Raw genomic sequence first — 20,753 nt, 5'->3', positions numbered from 1 at the left:
GGAAAAGGGTAGATTTAGATTAGATATAAGGAAAAATTTTTTTTATAGTAAGGGTGGTGGAGCACTGTCCCAGATTGCCCAGAGAGGCGGTGGATGCCCCATCCCTGGAAACATTCCAGGCCAGGTTGGCCGGGGCTCTGAGCAACCTGATCTGGTTGGAGATGTCCCTGCTCCTGGCAGGGGGGTTGGGCTGGGTGGCCTTGAAGGCTCCCTTCCCACCCAAACCAGTCTGTGATTCTGTGATGATCTTACAGAGGTGTTTGGCTGCATATTGGAACTTTTCTTGACTCTGCCCAATATTCATTGTCCAAATTGAAAATCAAAAGGAATACTCAGGTAATACAACAATGTCTCTCTAACCATGGAAAAGCGAGGGAGGTTGGTATCAATGGCTTGGAGAGAAACGGAGAGTGACACCAATTTAATACGACTATGTACGTGAGCAATATGACGCAAACTGAAGTAAGAACATAATCTGTTGGATTAATACTATAAAAGTTATTTTGAATAGCAAACAAAACCTATCTGCAAAACGATTGCTAATATTTTAACAGCTGCGTCTTAATCTAACATCACAGACCATCTGTTATAGCTACATACCAGCAAAAACACAGACACACACCAATAGTTGGACAGGAGGGGAGATTGCATTTCTGGGCCTCAAAATTAAGGATATTTCACAGGGCAATATTTAAAACATACTGTCTGCTAGCTTGACAACGATTTGTTTTCTTTCCCTCGCGCTCGATTTGCAGGAAGGCTGCACTACTGTTCTGGTATACCAAGCTGGTGTTTGGTATAGTTCATTCTAAAAATTAGCAGGTTGTTCCACATACAGAAAGAATGCAGGATGGTTTTCCTGGATGCGTGGTCTACACTCCACGAACCCTGCTGTCGCCTGGAAGTATTTATTAGTGTAGGATCCAATCCAAATCAAGCGGCACCGTCTCCAAATCTCAGTTCAACAGCACCGTCCTCTTCATTTCACAGAGTTACTCCTCTACAGCTGTCACCGTTTCTCTTCTCTCTCGTGTAGCAATTACACTTTTCACGCTGTTCTGATTGTAAGGATTCTCAGGGAACTATACCTGGTTTTACAATGATTTTAGCCAATTTCTAACACAAGAAAAGTAAAGCTGCAGTGCTTAGTACTCTTCACGTGCATTAATTGGGTAGACGTGGGCAGATGATTGTATCATCCAGATATTATTCAGGAAAATAAGTATATTTACCTGGAAGTTTGAGGGGAAAAAAAAAATTGTTCCCACGTGCTATCTGTACAGCACGTACAGCTGGACACGAACAGTGGGAAAATGAGGTGCCTTTTTGGGAAGTTCTCAGCCTTTGGAAAGAGATTTTTCTTTCATTATTATAAATCTACAGTGAGGCTACACGTTCTGAACAAACACTGACTCCATTTATGGGGACGGCTTCTTTAAGAAAGAGTGTCCTTCCCAATATAATTTCTGTTACCCAATTACAGAATTACAAGAGGATCACTAAACGGGCCTCTACTTCATCAGACAGTGACACAGAACAGAAAAACCAAGACTGAGAAAATTTCAATTTACTCCAACACATCGCATGAAAATTCATTTCTCCTCAAAATAGAAGCTCTAAGATAATTACTTGGTGATCTCAATTTTAACAAGTGACCGTTCTGAAAAAACATGTCTGCACACAGCAGCTGTAAATTAAAATTTAAGATTCACCAGGGGATACTGTCCCTCCCATTTAGTGCCAAGTTAATGAGGTCACAGATGAACTCTACAGAATTAAAAAAAAATAATTGCAATTGTACAACATTTCTCCACTGGACAGAAAGCTGTTCTGCCTCACAAGCATCTGAACAACCAATTCTGAAAGCCTTGCCAAAAATATCGAATTAAGAATAAAACCAAGGTCACAAAGTTGGTTTTTTTTTTCTTCCCTACAGTTAATAATTTACCAGATAAATATTTGACAGGAATTCCCACAGTGCCTCCGCTTATTTGTTTCTGCGGCACCCTAAAAGCATGCTTGCTTCTCTCAAAACAGATTAAATATTATTTTGCCCTCAAAGGTCCAGAAGTTTCTCCCTGTTGAGGACAGAAGTCTCTGCCTAGCTCTCTTCTGTATCACTAACACAGTTTTGGGAAAAATTGCTCCCACGGCGTATCCTGCATGTCTTTGAAACGCTCCAGACACGCAGGACAAGACCTAACACAATAACGGGATTAACAAGAGAGTGGCAGGAAAGAGGGGACACGGATGGAAGGAAACCAGGGAAGACAAAAAGATCAGGCAGCTTCCCTGCGAGGCCCCCATGCGGGATGATGGGCCCAAATTATTTTGCAGTTAAAGAAGTAGAATAAAGAGAAGCAAATATTTGCAGGTGCTGTGGAAGAAGTATGTCTACAAAGGGATCGCAACCAGTAATGTACTGGTAGACGTACTCTGTGTGTCAGGTTCTGTAGGGAAGACGCCGCAGGGGTGTTTGCAACGGGGGATTCGACGGAGAAGGGAATCACTGGGATCAAACCATAAAAGAGCAGGTCAGAAAAATAGGAAAGACTGCATTAACTTGCTTGGAGATGTAAGCTTCTGAGGGTGATGCCAGAGACAAGAGGGAGTAAGTGCGTTTTCCCATCGACTGCCTCTTTGAATGATTGCCCAACAGTGCAAAATCCCTTTTATGTATATCTGTGTCTAAAAGGATGGAAAATGCAATTGAACACAGACCAGGTGTGGGGCCGCAAGGCAGGGAAGGCGAAAAGAGCCCTAAGCCTGCTGTGATAAGCCTCGTTTGGTTAGCCACAGCAGGGCTCATCTGGCAGACCACAGACCACCAGTCAGAGGGTGTTTCCACCCTGAAGAAAGTTCAAACAGCAGAGATGGCTTCCCAGCTCCCTTCGTCTCTCCAACCTCAAAAGCAGCAGGATGGGGACAGGACAGTGGATGGGAGCGCACGTACGTGCACTTGTTAGTGTTTCACGATGAGTTCTGCTCAACAGCCCTTTGCTGACTTCACTCCTGCTTACTTCACAGGTGAGGACTAACACCCGGAGACCAAAACCAGGTCCTTTAATCCATCACACCGGCTCCTCTCAGATGGGTACAACAGGTCATGTCAGAGGAATTGGCTACCGCTGTAGGAGAACCACAAGCCGCAGATCTTTTACAGTCCTGGCTTCACGCCCCTTTCTTCAGCCCCCTCCATGACCCTGGCTACTAACAGCAACCAGCACAAAGTGGGAGGGGAACCACAGCCTAAATTTTAAAAGCCTAGAAGCTTACTATTTCCAGACAAAAGCAACCACCTCCTGTTGTGTCAGAAAAAAAAATTAACTGATGGATTTGAAGAATTATGTTGCCTTTTTGTGATGCCACTTAATTAAGGTTATTCTGAATAACAGGCATAATCTTCCTGTAGTTGCAAAGTAAGACTAGGGAAAATGTCTGTGTACTCTTCAGGGTCTGACATTGTTCAGTATTTTAGCCACAAGATCTTGTGAAATTGCAGCTGGAGGACAAATTGTCAAATCAGACCATTTAAATTATATTTCTTCTACATAAGGTAAGACTGTTTTTCTGTAAGAACCAGACAGGCTATTTGCCATTAAAAAGCTACTGTGGAAAAGCAGAAGATAAAGTAATGTCATTGTTCTTTAAGAAATTCCTATCAAACATTTATTATTTAATACATTTGTAAAAGATGCAGATGAAGTGTTTCAAAGGCATTACAATCACGTGATACACGTTTTTGTTTTCTTGAAGTGTTCTCTTTATTATGGACAGTAAGCATCAAACCTGAAATCCCAGAGCAAACTTTGTTGCTGTATTATTCTCTGCAGTAACGTTTCCGTATTGCACTGCCCAGATCAGACGACGCTAAAAACGTTCAGTACGAAAGCAGAAGGAATACTCAGCAGCAGGGATTCAACTGAGGGGTCTGCTGATTCGGAACGGCATATATCCATCCACTCCCCCGCAAAAAAAAAAAAAAAAAGGATGCACAGATGTTACATGATCGACAGCATGACTGAATTATTACGAAGGGAAAAACAAATGTAGCGCATGTAAGTTTTCAGTAAAAAAAAAAATATATTAAAAACATGAATGATGCTTCTGGACCTGTGAGGGGAAAAGGAATGGCTGACTAGAATTCTCTCATTGAATTTAAAAAGAAAGATGTTTCTCCTTGCGTGGTGCCACAAACATGACAACTTTTGTTCTATAAATCAAGAAACAGGGAATATAAACAAGTTTACAAATTGAAAGCAACTTTTAAAAGATAAATTTCAGGTTTCTACAACACACAAAGATGAACTACAAGGAGCCTTCCTTCCTTGTTCAAATTCAAATTAACCAGCCCTTTGTGCTGCTGTTCTCTCCTCTTCTCTTTTCAAATTTCCTTCCTCGTTTCCATGGGAACCCCCTCACTGCCAAGCCTCCGAGCTGAGCAAGAGGCCAAGCTTAGCAAGGGGTGTGAAAAGGGGAGAGAGTCAAAGGGTAGAATTTGGCTCGGGAGAATCAAGATGCCAACCTTTGTCACCCCACAAAGAGGGGGTAACCATAGGAACCAACTCTGCGGGACGGGGAGGAGGAGTATGGTGGACAAATTCACGAGATGGGAAGCAAAATGGGAAAGGCGGCGTTAAAAATGCAACGCTAGAGCCTACAGTGGAAAGAAAACATCTTATAAATGAAAAAAAAAAATAAAATAAAACCTTAAGGATCAAGTATCCAACTTCATGCTGGTTTTAAGGTCAAGTAATTACATCAAATTAATTTATATCAGGCCACAGAGAAACTGGGCAGATCTGATTCTCAGATCTGACACGAGTATTTAACATTCTCCTGAAAAGACGTGGAGTACTTCCCTTGGCTTTGATGGGCTCTGAAGATGGTTTCTAAATGCCTCACAGGCAACTGGAAACAGCACAGCTTCGGGAAGATTGCTATGTCCTTTGTAAAAGGGACAGCAGGAAGATGAGGCAGGAAACAGCTCTGTAAGATCACAAATGATACATAAAGGAAAAATACAGTCCAGTTGTTCACTGTACCTTCAGCACAAAAAGTCGAGAGCATAAAAACAGCAGGGGGTTTGAAGAGGGGAAAAAATCCAACAGCATCAAGTTCTTCACACACCACCTTTGACTTACGTAACTCTTTGCCACCGATTTGTGTGGATGCTAAAAGAACACATGAGTTCAGGAAGAAAACGGATAAGTTTGTAGAAGAATACATCAAAGAGATCATTTGTGGAAGAACAGCCTAAGTAGGTTTGTGTTACGCACCTGAGCTGCTCCCTCCAGCACCCACCGTGGGCCACCATCGGGTGACCCCGTACCAGGCTAAACACACCTCCGGTCCAACTTCGTATCGCTGTGCTTCGGTTCTTACATTTATCCGTCTCCCCCCCAGTTTAATTTCTACTAGTCTGTCTCTCACACTAAATATATTCTTTAAAAACAGATTTTATTAAAATATTATTATTCAAAGCGTTGCAAGATTGAGTAATGAACTCAGTCCAAGAGCACTGGGTTCCTCAACCATTAGGGATATTTTGCAGCTCGCTGACCTTCTGTAGCAGCTTGGTGCTAGATGCAGGACAAACACCAGCTCAGTTTCCTCCAGAAAGCTGCAAAACCTTCATGCATTTGAATCTCTTAACGACCAGGATACAAAGTGGGGAGTAAGGCAGCAAAGCACAAATGAGGCACGTGTGAATTTAAGAAGATTTATCCTCTGAACATTTGAAACATGCTTTGGTGAATTCCTCCTCTTCTCATACCACAGAACACATTAGCTTCGCAGCCACACTGGAACATCCCATTGATACAAAAATGATTCAAATCCATAAAAGCCATCCTAGCTTTCTCTAAAATCACAGAAATGTTTCCCAAAACAAAGTAAACTGCAGCCATACCAGTAAGACAAATGGTAAAATTTATGACAAATGCTCCTTAAGTTGTTACTTCACAGTCATTCTCTTGTCTTCTCAGTCTGTTGTGGGTTGCTTTCTGAACCCGACTCTCCTATAACCGGAACCATCATCACCCACTGGAGAAAGCAAGGAAATCCCTCACCACTTCCAAGTGACCAGCAAAACAAAAAGTACACCCCAGCCAAGCCACACAGCTTTGAACTCTCCCACCGTTACTTACATCACCACCAACTTTTTGCAAAAAAAAAAAAAAAAAAACAAAAAAAAAAACCAAACAACCCACAAAAAACAAACCACGTTCTGAAAGAATGGCAAGTCAAAAGGACAGCAAACTAAAGAGATTCCAACCTATTTTGTCAGCTCCCAAGTTAAAATTGAGATAGCTAAATAATCTTAGTATCAGAAGAGTGTAAAAGGGGAAGGGAAAGGTCCTGCTGACTTGATTCTGGAGCAGACAGTAGATCTCTGCCTTACGAGGGACAGAATCTAAAGTCAGAATCCGTCTAGTCAGTGTAACAAATACCAACCTGTACTACTGCAGCGTTCAATACAAACACGGGTTGTGTTCCACAGCAGCTGCATCAACTGGTTGATTTTGATTAAGGTAGAGAAAACACCTACAAAGATAGAACGAATGTCTGCACGCTTAAGCTAAGACATAAACGGCAAGACCGATATTCCCTTAATGCTCTGGCACAACACTCTTTTGCTTCTAACTTTATGCTTGCAGATATAAAGCTACAACTGACTATAAAGCACACTGTCATTTAACTATTCAAAATAAATTCATGTGTGTTCCACCTTTCTTAATAATTCCTCTTTAAGCCTCCACCAGATGCTACAGAATTAGCCACAACGCAGAGCCATCTGCCTTCATGACCCTGAAAACAAGCCCACTGTGAATAGATGTTGATTAAGATGTAAATCACTCACTTTAAAACTGAATCATCACATAAAACTAATGTTTTTTTCATATGCTTGCACTAAACTATTAAGGCTAAACTTGGTTTCCATGTTTCCAGTTGAATCATCATTCCAAATTAATCTTTTATTCAGGAAAACACGAACATGGCGACAGAGTTCATCTTCAATGAGCAAGCAGTAGTTCATCGATTTAACAAAAGAAACCCCAAACCCTACTTCTCTTCATTTTCTCTCTCACTACCAGACTGCGTTTTGAAAATATTCACGTGGCATCCTGTTCTCATTAACAACCATAAAAGACTAGAAAACACTATTTCTGAAACTATTCCCTGGAGAACATCTGTTAGCCAGGCAAAAGCAAGCCAGGGTTTCTAACACCTGCTGTCTAGCTCTGCTGCTTGAGCACTGATGATCTACACCGAGAAGTTTTAACCCTTGTGTCCTTTATACTCATTTTAGAAAGAAGCATCTCTTTAGTACTCTACTCTTTCACGCTGCTCTGTACAGCATGGCACTAAAATACCTTTATCTGCTTTTTGAAGTGCAATGATATGGCCCCTGGGGGGGAGGGAAGTCAGAGACTCATCATTGTGATTGCTCCCGTTAAAGAAGCATCCATTCCTCCTTAAAATGCCAGTTATACTTTGTATTCCCTTCGATCGTTGTGCTGGGATGGACCACGTGCTCAAGCGTGATCTAGGACCACAAATCCATTCAGTTTGCTCTTCTGCATCTGGATACCTTTGCGCTGACAAACGCCTTCCTCAGTAAGCCTGTGTTCGACAGTCTGAGAAGTCCACCCTTTGTGCTTCTATTCCTGGACATTCCTTTGTTTGGGTTAACTGCTTCCAAAGACTTCTAGCCAAAGACAAGGCTCGCTTTTCCTTATTTAAGCCTCTACCAACTTCAAAGTAGGTACATATGCAGAGCTTTATGCCTTATCTGAACGTGAATTATTATCTCATGCGGCTGCTCTTCCCGGCCAAAGAGTCTAAATGTTTCATTGTTTGTTGAATAGTATTCATCCCGATTATCTGAAGTTCACTGGACCTTAGTGTGGAAAGGATTGGACTGATGGTCCTAATACAAACCCACCTAAGGCTACATTCAAGAAACAGCTTCTTCAGAAGCCTAATTTTACAAAATTGTCAGATCGTACTGATTTTTGTACGGATCTACTTGGGGATGCAACAGCTCTAGTTCTTCCCAAATTGTTTGTACCCACTCAGGATTTCACCTTCACTCATGCCCTTTACAGGTCAAGATTGAAACCACAAGCTGGCATGTTTCAAACAGACAAGCTTGTGTATTCCTAAAGCAAGAACTTCAACGCAGTACGTTGTCAGGAACTCCTTTGCTCTGCCTGTGCTCTGCAGAATCATCTTTGCAATTCTAGCTTTGAGATGTTCTGGTTTAGCAATTAAAAAAAAAAAAAAAAAAATCTTTCTGTGGCTATTTCTAAGGTGAAAATTCAGAGTGGGAATAAGAGAATATAAAGTCAATTGAAGAGCAAGCTTTAATCAGCTGGCGCACAGCTTGCTTTCTTATGATCATGTACAGTCCCATTGTTCTGCAGGCTTCACAATCTTACACACTAAAGAGAAAATTAATCCTTCCTGCAAATTAGAGTCTAAGATGAGAGCGCTTACAAAACACCAGCTGATTAAAACCTACTTTTCCATTAGCTTTATATTCTTCTATGAGTTTTGGATGCAGAACTGAAGGATAGAGAAAGCCTAGGAAAACTGCTGCAGTTTAGGAGGGTATTGTGCATGAGCAAGGAAAAAGAAGATGGGGGGCAGAAAGGGATGAAGATGGAATTAATGGGGGAAGAAGTTCAGGATCTTCTGCCCTACATTCTCCCCATCCTTGCTGCTCAGTATGAGAGCAAAGAGGGGTGCTTCCCACACCTCCCAGCTCCAGGGAAGGTAGGAACCACAATCACACAACCCAAGATCAGTGAATTTTGCACACTTCTCCCTGGCCCTTATGCAGATCAAGAACTGAGAGAGTATTCCACGTTAACTCTCATGATCTACATCTGTAGTAATATATGTCTGAATTTAAAAGCTATTTGAGAAACACCACTAAAATGAGCCACTTGATCCTTGACCTACCCATACTGGAAAAATACCCAACTCCTGTCCCACATGCTAACACCAGGATGGGAATAAATACAGCTATGTCTTCTGTTGATATCATTTTAAAGCATATTTTAAAGCAGTTCTTTTCCACTTAAAAAAAAAAAAACCCAAAAAAACCCAAGAAAATGAATGAGACTCCAAAGATCACCGCTGGGAGCAAAGAAAAAAAAAATATATTGCCACAAAAAAAAAAAACCAACAACAAAAAACCAAACCCTGTGCTATACACACCCAAATATTGTTAGCAAGTGTATGGAAATCTTGCGGCACGCACCCTGCTCTGCGGCAGGTCAATGGCATTAGCCTCTGCAAAAATCACTGGAAGCAAGAAACCACTGGATTTGAAACAGGGTATGAAAAACCATGTGTCTCACATCTGTAGTTGCACATTCTGTGACAGAGTCCATTAACTATTCGCTAGCTCTGCTCCTAGATACTCAAAAGTCCATGACTGGATAGTTTATTTACATTAATCCAATGATTCCCGGCTGGTGAACCCTGCCACATTGATGGAGTAGGAGCATATGAGTCAACATCACTCCTCTCCCCTTCCAGCTACCTCCCTCACACTGCAAAACAAACCCAACTCAACTGCAGGATAACGTTATTTCTCCATTTCCCCCCTTTGCATCTCCCACCTGCGCACCAGCCAGCCTAGCTACAGTGGATCTCCAAGTCCTTACCGCTGCTCTTTTTTTGATAGGCAAAATGGGAAGAGGAGTTGTGAGAGAACACAAATGAAGAGCACGTTATCTCCTCTGCCCATATGGCGACTGTATCATCTCATTTCTGGAGCGTTTTGACCTCCAGTGGAATCCCAAAAGACAACACTACTGCGTTCAGCCAGAGGGATCCATTTAGCCCTCAACCACGTCTGGTTCCTGTCCTTCAAAGCAGCTTTGATCCCTAGTATCATTTGTGAGGTCCCATAAAAAAATCAGAGTAAGGAGAAGGAAGTGCTGGCAGTATATTTAACTGCAAAAAGGCCGGCAATCATCATATTAAATCACTTCCCTTCATCAGTGACAAAAGCTTTAATAGCATGCTCCCAGCCTCCAACAGGCTACCAAGTTACACGCGCTCCGATAAAAATATTTGCCTACAAAAATTGCACTAAGGCAGACAAAACCCACCTCTTGCTATTCTCACGCATAAGCAAATCCTCCAAGGCCAAAGGAATATTGAGTGAAAAAGGGACTGAAGATAATTCTTCACGTCGTAGCAATAATAATCCAAGAGATGGGTAAACAAGGTCAGATCCCTCAGGGGGACAGGGGTAATTTAACTTCTCCGTTGTCACTGCCTCATTCAGCACACGACCTGCGGAACACAGCAGAACCGCGGCAGCGGCACAGCGCAACATCACCTCAGTGTCGCACCGTCATCACAAACATACTTAGAGGGAAGTTTTAACGGCATAGCTGAGACAGGCTGTGCTAGGTGGTCAGTGCAATAAAACAACCCGTTAGCAGGTTACAGAAAAATTTAAAAATACCTGACAGTACGTATTGCATGACAGGATGGAGCGGATAAGAGGAATGGTCCCCAGAGCCAGGAGCCAGCGTGGCGGCCGCGCTGTGCAGTACTGCAGGCAGGACAGCTCCTGGACAGCTCAGCCTGGCCCAGGGCCTCCAAAAAAATACAGACCCCTTACCCCATCACCTCATATCGCCGCACTATCACGACCAGTGTGTTAGTCCACGCTAACCAGCATCACTCCTTTTAGAAAGCAGGTGTAAAATGATTCTGATTTTAGTCTCCACTATAGCCAAGTGGATGGTAACAGAGGCCGGACCAGTGCAACCAGTGTTTGTCCCCTATACAAAATAGTAAGCCCCTTCAGAGATACGCAGAGACAAAATAATGCTTGAGGAACTTGAATGCAGAAAGTATCAGCCTTCCCGGATTAAAGCAGCCTTGCTGATGTAGCACAGCGGAAAGCTTAAGGCGCTATCTTTCCTGGGATTAAATAAAGGAATAGGAACCAGTTACAGTACGGATCGGTATACACCAAGAGGGACTCCTGACAGAATATCCTGTTTTTCTTCATTTAAACAAGGTGGTTAATGTCAATATTGCTGCAACATAACAAGACAACACTGATGACATGACTTATTAGCCTTTACTGTAGCTATGAAGGAACCATATTAGCATAAAGTCTCAAAAAGGCAACTTACTGATTTTTTGGAGTTCTCAAGAAATCACAATAAATAAATTCTCAAACAGATCCTACAAAAAAGTAACCAATGGTGTGGGAAGAGAAGCACACTGAAGTTACTCATGCTAAGACACCAGCTGTAGTAGTTCTCTTTTTGCCTCACATTCACTCTTTCTAGTACTGTACTCTCTCAGTACAAGCAAGCTGATTTTTTCTTACATGTTCTATTAGGAACTGTTGTGAAAAAAAAACAGTACTGAAAACCTGTGATAATTACAAGGCCTGCTCTCCTCAGTACACAAGATGAATCACTGATTCTGCTGCTGTATTATTTTTGAGAAAGGAGGCCTTGGACACGAGAGGTTTACCAGAAAAGGTGACAATGCAAGTTTCAATAGACTTCACTCAGTTCAAAATTTGAGTGCTCCATCCATTTGACTGCAACATTAAATAATGTCTGAAAAGCCAAATAATAAAAATCTCTTTCTTGCTAAGCGCAGATTTAAGGGGCAGTCTAGGCTAACACAAGGAGTGGAGGTACGCTTATGAAAACCTGTGGCTTTTCATTCGTTTTTTTCTTGTTCAAACCCCTAAAAACCTCTGCAGTGGAGGTGCAGGCCGCTGCACGGTGACTTTAAGCTCGATAATAGCCCAGTTTCCTTGCACAGCTTTCACCACTGTTCATGCTGCGTTCAGAAGCAGCCCATAGCCCACCCCTAGACTGGAACCACTGGCCTACGTGCTAATTATATTGGGAGAAGGGTACGCATACACCCACAGCATCAATGCACCCATGCTACGTTTAAGAACGGCTTTGGCACCAAGCTGGTGCACGAATTGCAGCACCACAGTGTTTCATCCAAGCTAATTTATGCTATTAAGTTGAGACTTATACCACAGAGCGCATAGAAGTAACATTTGCTTCTCAACCGTTTCTCTCGCTGTAGCAGAAAGCTATTTTGTGAAAATTAAGAACAATTACACCAGTTATTCTGGCTCAGACTGACAGTCCATGTAATTACCGCTCTGCTTCCAGCAGTGGCCATAAACAGACTGTTAGTCAAAGTGGTATTTTTGACACTTCTCTGGAATCATTGGCTTAACATGCAACAAAAGCCAGAAAAATGAACATGTTGGCCATTTCTAGGAAGCTATTAGCAGCAAAAAGCGTGATTTTATTTATAAATAAATCCGTAGTGCGCCTGCATCTGGAGCGGAGTGCCGTTCTCATCACACCTCAGCAAGGACTAGGCTAGAAAAAGGGACACAGAAAGGTAACTAAAATTATTACAGGAATGAAGCAGCTGAATTGCAAGAAGAAAGCCCAAACAGCTGGAACACTTCAATTTGGAGAGGAAAAACCCGGGGTCTCCAGAAATCACAAGTGTAAGGGAGGATTTAACTGCAGCACAATATTGCACGATACGGGACAAAAGGACACTAAATAAAGCTAGCAGGAAAGCGGTTTAAACAGGTGACAGAGTAAGTACTTCTTCATGGGGTGGCTACTGAACTGGGTGACAGTATTGTACTCGAAATAATTCAGAGAAATTCACTGATGATAGATGCATTAAATGACACGAAAGGGAATAGGCAGGGAGGTACCCTCCAATATCCATAATTCTGGGACTGTGGATACTGGGGAAGCACCAGCCCGCAGACAAGAGGCCAGGTGGTTTTTTCTACCAAGTCACCCTCTTTGGCCTTCTCTTCCAAGCTCTGGTCCAGTCTCCTCAAACTTTTTGCATCCATACTACCGTCTAAGAGTTTCACAGCTCTACCACCAGCTATTTGAAGAACCACCTCTTCCTCTTTGTTCTGACTTGGCTTCTAGCAACTTCAGCCAATAGAGCCCAGGTCCCTAGATTTTCTGTTTTAAAGTAGGCTAAAGCACCCTGCCATAGGCCAACACTCCTCATACGAGAGATGCTTCATAAGCCTGTGGTCATCCTGTTCTCCTCTGGACCTCTTTCAGTTCAAACACATTTTCTGAGACAGCTCAGAACTTCACACAACACTCCAGCAATTTGTGAGTCACAGGATTATTTAACACCACTGTAGAGTCCGGTCTTTATTCCTTTCCTTATTACTCCACGTCTGATTTGCCTTTTGGCTTTCTAACTGCTCGGTCAAGCTTTCAACTCATATTTCAATAGAACAAACCATCTTCAGTCCAGTGACATAAGCTGATCCCCACCACTGATGAGAAGAATATTATTCCCCCCAATGCACATGCATTTATCACTTTGAATTTCCTCAACAACATTATAATTCAATGTATCTCAAACATAAGCTCAAGATCTTTACAATTCTTCATTCTGATTTGACCTTAGCCTATTGATACTGTTGTGACTTAGAGCTTTCTCCTCTTACTGCTGGTCTTCTCTTCTAGATCATTTAAGACAATACTGATCTGCACAAAAGCCTTCCATTGATAATCTACTTCCACTCCAAGAGGTGACCACCTACTTCTCCAGCCACCCAACAAAACCAAAACCCACTCTCTCCACACCTCCACAAGCCAAGTCCCAGAAGTCTTCAATCAGTTGGTTTCATCAATTCCTTTGATGTCCTAAGTTCCACCTTTCAAAGATTAAACACACCTAGTTGTTCACACTGTTATCCTATTAAACTTGCTTAGGCTTCACTTTGCCTCCTTACAGTTAGATCTTCAAAGGTCCTCTGAACTCACCAGAACCAATTCTAAAATGAAATTCATTCCTGTTGCTATGTATTTAGTGGAACTGGAATCCCTGGCCACATCCAAACGAGCTGTTGAAATGCAAGTCCACAGCTCTTCCAAACAAAACAAACTGAAGTGTAAGAGTCAATTTTCTTCTTTACAGTAAAACGCCTCTCAAGTCTGGTTCACAGCTCTTCCATAGAAAGACTATGTCAAGCCTCGGCTTGACATTCTTTATCAACAACAATTAAAGTTTTTATGTATTCAGGAGAAGCATTCAAAGATGAAAACACATGATTACTCTTCCTATTCTCAGCACATCTACCAGCAAGGATTTCCAAGCACTTCAAAAACACAAATAAACCTAATCTGCACAAATCTCTCATGAAAATTTGAATAGGTTGACAGCAAGTCTTGCCTAATATTTTGAATTTCCATCAATTTTAGTCCTATCACAGAATTCCAAGTAACACAACTCCTTAGGCAGGGTGGCAGGATAGAGAACAGACTGAAGTGAACTCAAGAGTCTTGTCTAAAGTAGACTATAGATAAGAAGAGACAGCGTGTGTGTTTGAAGTCCATTCAGGAAGGTTTTCCAAAGAAAGCTTAGACAAATATCAGTGGAAATGTGTTTGGTTTTTGGGTTTTTTTTTTTGTTTGGTTTTTTTTTTTTTTTTTCTTTTTAAAAGGAAAAATTATTATGTGTAAGTCCAAAGAAGGTTGTGGGGGATAACGGTAACAGTGATATAAAAGCTTCTCTGCCTTGTTACAAAACAGAAACAGGTTAACTAAAGTGTCGGCAAGACAAGATACTTTTTTGCAGCCGAGAAAAGCAGTACTAATAAACGCGCAATTCCCATTATTTTCATAGTATGTCATCTTGTTCTCATTTTCTTCACATCAAGTTTTAGACGAGTAAGAAAAGGCCAAATATTACAAAGCCATCAAAGAAAGAAGTCTTCAGAACTAAAAATCTTCTATTTGTTGTTCAGGATACTGTTTTTCAGGAATTTAGTCAAGTGACAGACCATTCGAAACATGCACTTGTGATCTGTTTAAATATTTAAAGTAACAGACTGATATACAGACACATCCAGAGTATTTCACACTCAGTTACACTAAATTAGGCAAGTTTTGTAGTCATAGAATATTTTAGTATATATTACAATACATCTTTCAGAAGCAGTATCTGCTTTGATATTTAAATTATTAATTACTTTGACTTTTTCTTTTTTTTTTTGTTGCTAATATAGATATCATCCTGGCTTGTGTTACCAATTAATTGTCAAATACAGGCCAAAATCATATATACCGCTGAAAAAAAAAAAAAAAATAGTCTTACCTCCATGGCTAATGCTGCCGTTTGCTGGTCATAATGATTCAGAAGATTAGGCATAAAGGTGGTATTGTAAGGCAGATCCTGGCACATCCGCAAGATGATGGGCTCACAAGAAAACAAACTGTGCCCTCTGGTGTGCCCCACCAAAACATCCAAAAGCCAAAGGTAACAGAACATCCAGCTAACGGCCATCCTTCCACGCTGGGAAGGGGGCCAGGTACTGAGCCCAGTCAGAAAGCTCTTTCAGCTCCTCATGTACCTTCAGACTTCACTTCAGCGGCGATGTTTTCAGTCCTTGTTTAAGGTTCTTCAAAACTGGAATACTCTTTGCATACGACATTCTTCGCCCGGTCCAGAAGACAATGTATTTGCGACACGGGTGTGAGAAATCTTGCCTTTCCTTTTCTCCGTATGATACAGGTTCAGGTATTAAAATGTTTAACCACATTCCCACACAACTGACCCCATCATGACAGAACAGCAGTTGAGTTGCGTTCTTCTTTTGTTAGGTAGCCTAGAATAAAAAAAAAACACAAATAATACAGTAAAAAGCCTTGGCAGACAAATTGCTTCACGTTCTCATGTGCAAGGCTAGGGAGTCCCTTGACAAGTTTTAATCCTGGTTTCAGACTACTTCTGGTGGAAAAGAGCTGGTGTGCTGTAAAACTGAGGACAGCGAAAAATAGGAAGAGTAATTTTTCATTTACTGTGAAAAAAATATTTAGAGAAAACCCCACACTCTAAATTTAACCATGTGAGCATGACAGTTGTTGACCACACTGAAACCAAGCTATTTATGACTCAGCATCGCCACTGGTACACTCGCAGTGATAGCATCTCTTTAGCTGCGTGGCCTCATAACTTCTGCTGAATAATTATAAAACAAAAACAAAACAGTCACCACCACCAATGCACAAGTCGCAGCTTGCAGGACTGAAGACTACTGCTCTGCCCAACGAGCTAGAGTCGTGGTTTGGCTACCTGTGATCAAATATGTAATTTTAATCCAGTTGTAAACAGCTTTTTTGTCGTCTCTAACATATTTTACTTGCACACATCTCCTTTCTTGCTCTCTGGGAACCATCATAACAACTAAGGATACGCCAGAAGGCTTTGACCACCCCTTTCTCCACGCTCTCAAGATGGAAATTGCAAAGGTAGCGACGTACGGTTGTTCTGCCAGTTCCACTCTACCTCTAGAGCCAATTTAAACAGCAGTCATTCCCCAGGGCTGGAGCTGCAACTTCTCAGCACTAAGGGGCTGGAGTGGAACAAGCAGAACAGGGACTCAGCATATTGTGCTCATTGACTGCAGAAAAACTGTGGAATTGGAGGTAAGGCATGGAAAAAGCTGACAGAGATGCAAGAGTAGAGAGGCCCTTTTCTTATAAGTTTTGTCTTACAGTGACAAAATTTGCGAAATTCAGTCTGCAACTAACCGCTTTGGTTGAGGAGCGGGCAATCACGAATCTGAACAGACTTCCAGTCTTGAGAGAGTGATGTTTTTCCTTAGACACTCAGGAAGGGAAATAAATTCTACACCTCAGAGAAGGAAAAACTTTTTCCCTTCTCCCTCATGCAAACTTAGGGAGAGGTAAGAAAGAGTTAATTACCAGACCTCTGCTGGTATCAGCCGATCAAAAAAGTTACGTATGCACACTTGTGTTTATATAGGCCCATCTTACGGTCAGAAAAATGAAACACCATATACCTCTCTAAACCCTCATATACTTTGCGGGTTGGACTAGATAATCTTCAGCGGCTCCTTCCAACCTAAACAATTCCGTGCTTCTGTTTGAGATCATGTGCAGCAATGTTTTTGGCTGTAGCCATTCAAGACAGGCTGGTAAAAACAAACATGCAAATAGGAAGAAGACCAAGATATTAATTAACCACATTAAATTAAGTTCTTTGACAACTTGCTTTCGCAGGCTGCGTACTCTCTCACGGCTATTGATGGGGAATCCATGTTTGAAGCAGCACTGAAGTACGTAAAGAAAAAAACACAAATAGCAAAACTGTTCCAAACCTAGGAAAAATAAAACACGACCAAAAAAAAAAAAAAAGAAAAGAGAACTACCTACATCTTAAGTTAGGAGGTAGAACCAACCAACACAGCCCAAATGACCGCATCTTGCTTATATTCTGAAGCAAGCGTTGCTGTGAAGAGCAGTCAACACACTGAATGTAAAAGACAAAAAATAGCCACAATATTTAAGAGGCGCTACATCTAACCACAAATTTTAGTCCAATTTCAAGTTAATATGGCCTTGAAAAGCTATGTCCTTCTGATCTACAGAAGTCATTTCTCAGACTTATTTTTTTAACAATTTGGCACCTCTCAGAAAAAAAAAAAAAACAAAGACCTGAACTATCCCATCTTCCAGGCCAGCATTACTTAATTCTCACATCCTGACCAGAAGATTACAAGTTACAGACAGACAAAATCAATTCCTACTTAGTTCTGTACAAGGTGCCTAATCCCCTTTGAATCTAGTGTTTTGATTTTGACATTTTACTAATAATTTCCCAAACTCAGGAAAAGAAGCCTTTTGAGTTTGTCGTCATCTCCAAACACTGGCTTCAAGTAATTTTTTTTTCTTTTTCCTAAACACTTTGGCCACCACTCCAAAAGACTTTATTCAGTGAAGTCAACTTGCAGTGTGAAGTAGTAATTGACTTTTTAGCACGCTCCCCGTAACTCCGGGGCCATTCCAGCAGTGATCAGTAGATAACGCTTCATAAGAGCGGTTCAGAAGCCACATAAGATGATGTGTACCTCACACCAGGTATTGTGTTAAAGCTGGAAGCACAAACATTGGGCAAATCCAGGTCAGCATCTTGGGAAAAACTCCAAGAATACTTCACGCAACTCATCACATTAATGACATTCAAAGCAGAGACTCCAAACAAATCCACCCATCCTCTGACTTCCCCCCAACCTCAAACTGAAAAAAAACAAAAAACAAAACAAAAAAATCCCAACCAACCAAACAAACAAACAAAAAAAAAACTAAAAACCACCATGCAAAAATCTAGACTCAATAGATCATGAAAAGTTTTAACTGTGCAAAAAGCTGAAAAAATTCAGGACTTATCCACTTTATGCTCAAGATCTTATTACTCTAGAGTATCATAAAAAACAAAATGAAGAATATATATACAAAAGAATGCCACCTCATGCAGTGCCCTTTCATGAAAAAAAAAAAAAAAAATCTAGGTGAAATTAAGGAAAAAGACAGATCATTGCGAAAGGAGACGGAAGTTTTGCAAACGAGCATATAGATGAGCTATTAATTGGTGTAGACAGATGAACGCTGTAATAAGCAATCTTTACTGTCAAGACAGTTTCTTACCACAGATCCAGTTCTGTGTACTCTTTGTTAAGCCTCTACATATGAAATTCTCTGCAAAACACTTTCGATGACACTGGAGATACAGGAGGAGGAGGGGATACCTACCCATCTACCCCAAGGTACTGAAAAAGAAAACCCAACACACCACACCAAAAAACCCCTCAAAAAAAAAAACCTGTGGGCAAAAGGAGTAGGAAACAGCTTGTTTGTTAGTGCGGTTATGGATTTACACATTATTTACAATCATAAGAAGCCCCTCCAATTCCTGCAGTAAAGCATAAATTAAGACATGCATAGACAACTATTACAAAGAGTGAAAAATCACGAAATGAATGAGTTGACTCCCACAAGTGAATTTTTTTTTTTCCAAGTAAATTTCGAAGTTACTACGCAGTAATGAGATGGGAGCAATGAGGAAAAAAGTAATCAGACTTTAGAAATAAAGTATGTAGGGGGACTAATTCGTGATTATCTGCCCCAGAGAAATGGGATGATAAAACAACAAACCAGTCTCCTCCTGTACAACTGAGGAGACAAGAGGAGGATGTCACCTTAGTCATTCCCCACCCAATTCTGATCACAGAGAAAGGAAAGGAAAGGAACTCACTCATTGCACACAAGCACCGGCAGCGTTTCCCCAACCCATTCCCACCCACACGAAGGCACAAAAGGAGAATACATTATTCTGCTAACTCCATTTTAATTAGGCAGTGGGAAAGAAACTCTGGTGGGCTGCTCCCCTGCTCCACTTCTGTTAGGCGTTAAGGGAGGACCACACTATAATCCCCCACATCCTCTATTTCAATTAGGAGACCGCGGAGGAAAGAGGGCACATGCTACGCTCTCCCACTCTTCCACGCTCCTCCTCGCCGTACGACAGGGCAGAACGAAGAAAGACGCAAAGCATCTCCTCTTCCCCTCTCCCTCCGCACAGTGACACCACGACAGGTCCACAGCAAGGAGGAGAGAAAGGCAGAAACCTTTTCTAGGGAAACTGTCCGTGTAAATGGAGGGATAGGTCTAGCATCTCCCTCCAGGTAAGCTGATATTGCACGGCAAGCTAAAAGAACTGGTGAGGGAGCCAGCTATCATCGCTCTCATCCCTGAGACTGGAAGAGTCAGAGTGCAGACCGAACCAGCATCCCCTTCCCCCTCAAATCCTCACTGTGGTTTAAAGGCAAAAGGAACAAGTGCACACACGGGAGCAGCATCCTCTCGGCTTCCCGCTGCGTTGCACAGGAAAAAGGAAGGCTGTAAGTACGTAAGAGTAGCACCCCTTCCCCCCGGGTCTGCGCTGCAAAAGGAAAAGGAGATTGAGTTGGCATCCCCTTGGGTCCCTGCTGCACCGCGAAGGGAAAAGGGCGAGGGAGGCAAGCGTGGGAGTAGCATCCCTTTCTCCTGCCTCACTGCTGCCGCGGGGAGAGGAGGAAGGAGGGAAGCGAAGATGAAGGAGGGAAGCATGGGGCTTGGAACCCCTTGGGTCCCCATGCACTGCAGAAGAAAAGGGGGACGGGGGTGTGGAGGAGGGAACGGCGCCCCATCCTCCTCGGGTCCCCAGGGCACTGCTAGGGGAAAGAGGGGCAGCGCGTCCCCTTTCCTTTCGGATCCAGCCCCGCACGAAGAAAAGGAGGGAAGGTGGGCACGGGTCGTAACAGCCCTCCGCCTCCCCCGGGCTGTTGTAAGGGGAAGCGGGGGGGAGAGGACCTGGGACTGGCATTCCCCCCCCGCTCTTTGGGTCCCTAACGGACGGGACCCGCACCCCCTCCTACCCGCGCACAGGGGCAGCGGCGATGCCCGGGACCGGCGCCTCCCGGCCCCGCGGCGGGTGGAGCCGGCAGCTCCGTGCGGTTCGGCCGAAGACAGGACCGGCACCCCCTGCCCTTCGGTCGGCCCCTGCATAGAGGTGGGGGACGGGGGAGTGGAATTAACCCTCCGCTCCGCTCGCTCCCCCGCCCGGAGGAGGCTCCATGGCCGCCCCCCACAGCGCCGTCTCCGGGAGCGGGTGTCTCTGCCCTCGGCGGGCGAGGCTGCCGCGGGTGGAGCGAAAAAAAAAAAAAAACAACAAAAAAACCAAACCCCCCAAAAAACCCGACACCCCTGAGGGAAACCCCCCCCTCCCCATCGTCACATCCCGCCCCAGGTCCCCGCCGTTACCTCAGCGCGGGGTCCCGGCCGCTGCGGCCCCGCTTCTCCCCCTCAGGTGGCGGCGGCGGCGGAGGC

The 20,753-nt window shown here is 42.9% G+C and overlaps 1 protein-coding gene across 1 annotated transcript in view; it reads right to left on the bottom strand.

The window, feature by feature from the left end:
• FZD3 (frizzled class receptor 3) overlaps nucleotides 1-20,753 on the bottom strand; it is a 59,037-nt gene extending 38,284 nt beyond the window's left edge. The window contains exons 1-2 of the mRNA XM_086743787.1: nucleotides 20,688-20,753; nucleotides 15,181-15,691 (exon numbers count right to left, since the gene is read on the bottom strand). Of these exons, the coding sequence (XP_086599913.1) occupies nucleotides 15,181-15,369 (189 nt within the window). The 5' untranslated portion in view covers nucleotides 15,370-15,691; nucleotides 20,688-20,753. The remainder of the gene's footprint in view (nucleotides 1-15,180; nucleotides 15,692-20,687) is intronic.

This window comes from Chlamydotis macqueenii, chromosome 3, assembly GCF_036417535.1.
Source record: "Chlamydotis macqueenii isolate bChlMac1 chromosome 3, bChlMac1.mat, whole genome shotgun sequence".
Taxonomy (NCBI): domain Eukaryota; kingdom Metazoa; phylum Chordata; class Aves; order Otidiformes; family Otididae; genus Chlamydotis; species Chlamydotis macqueenii.
The sequence above is the reverse complement of the archived record's forward strand: the minus strand, read 5'-3'. Positions and strand labels throughout refer to the sequence as shown.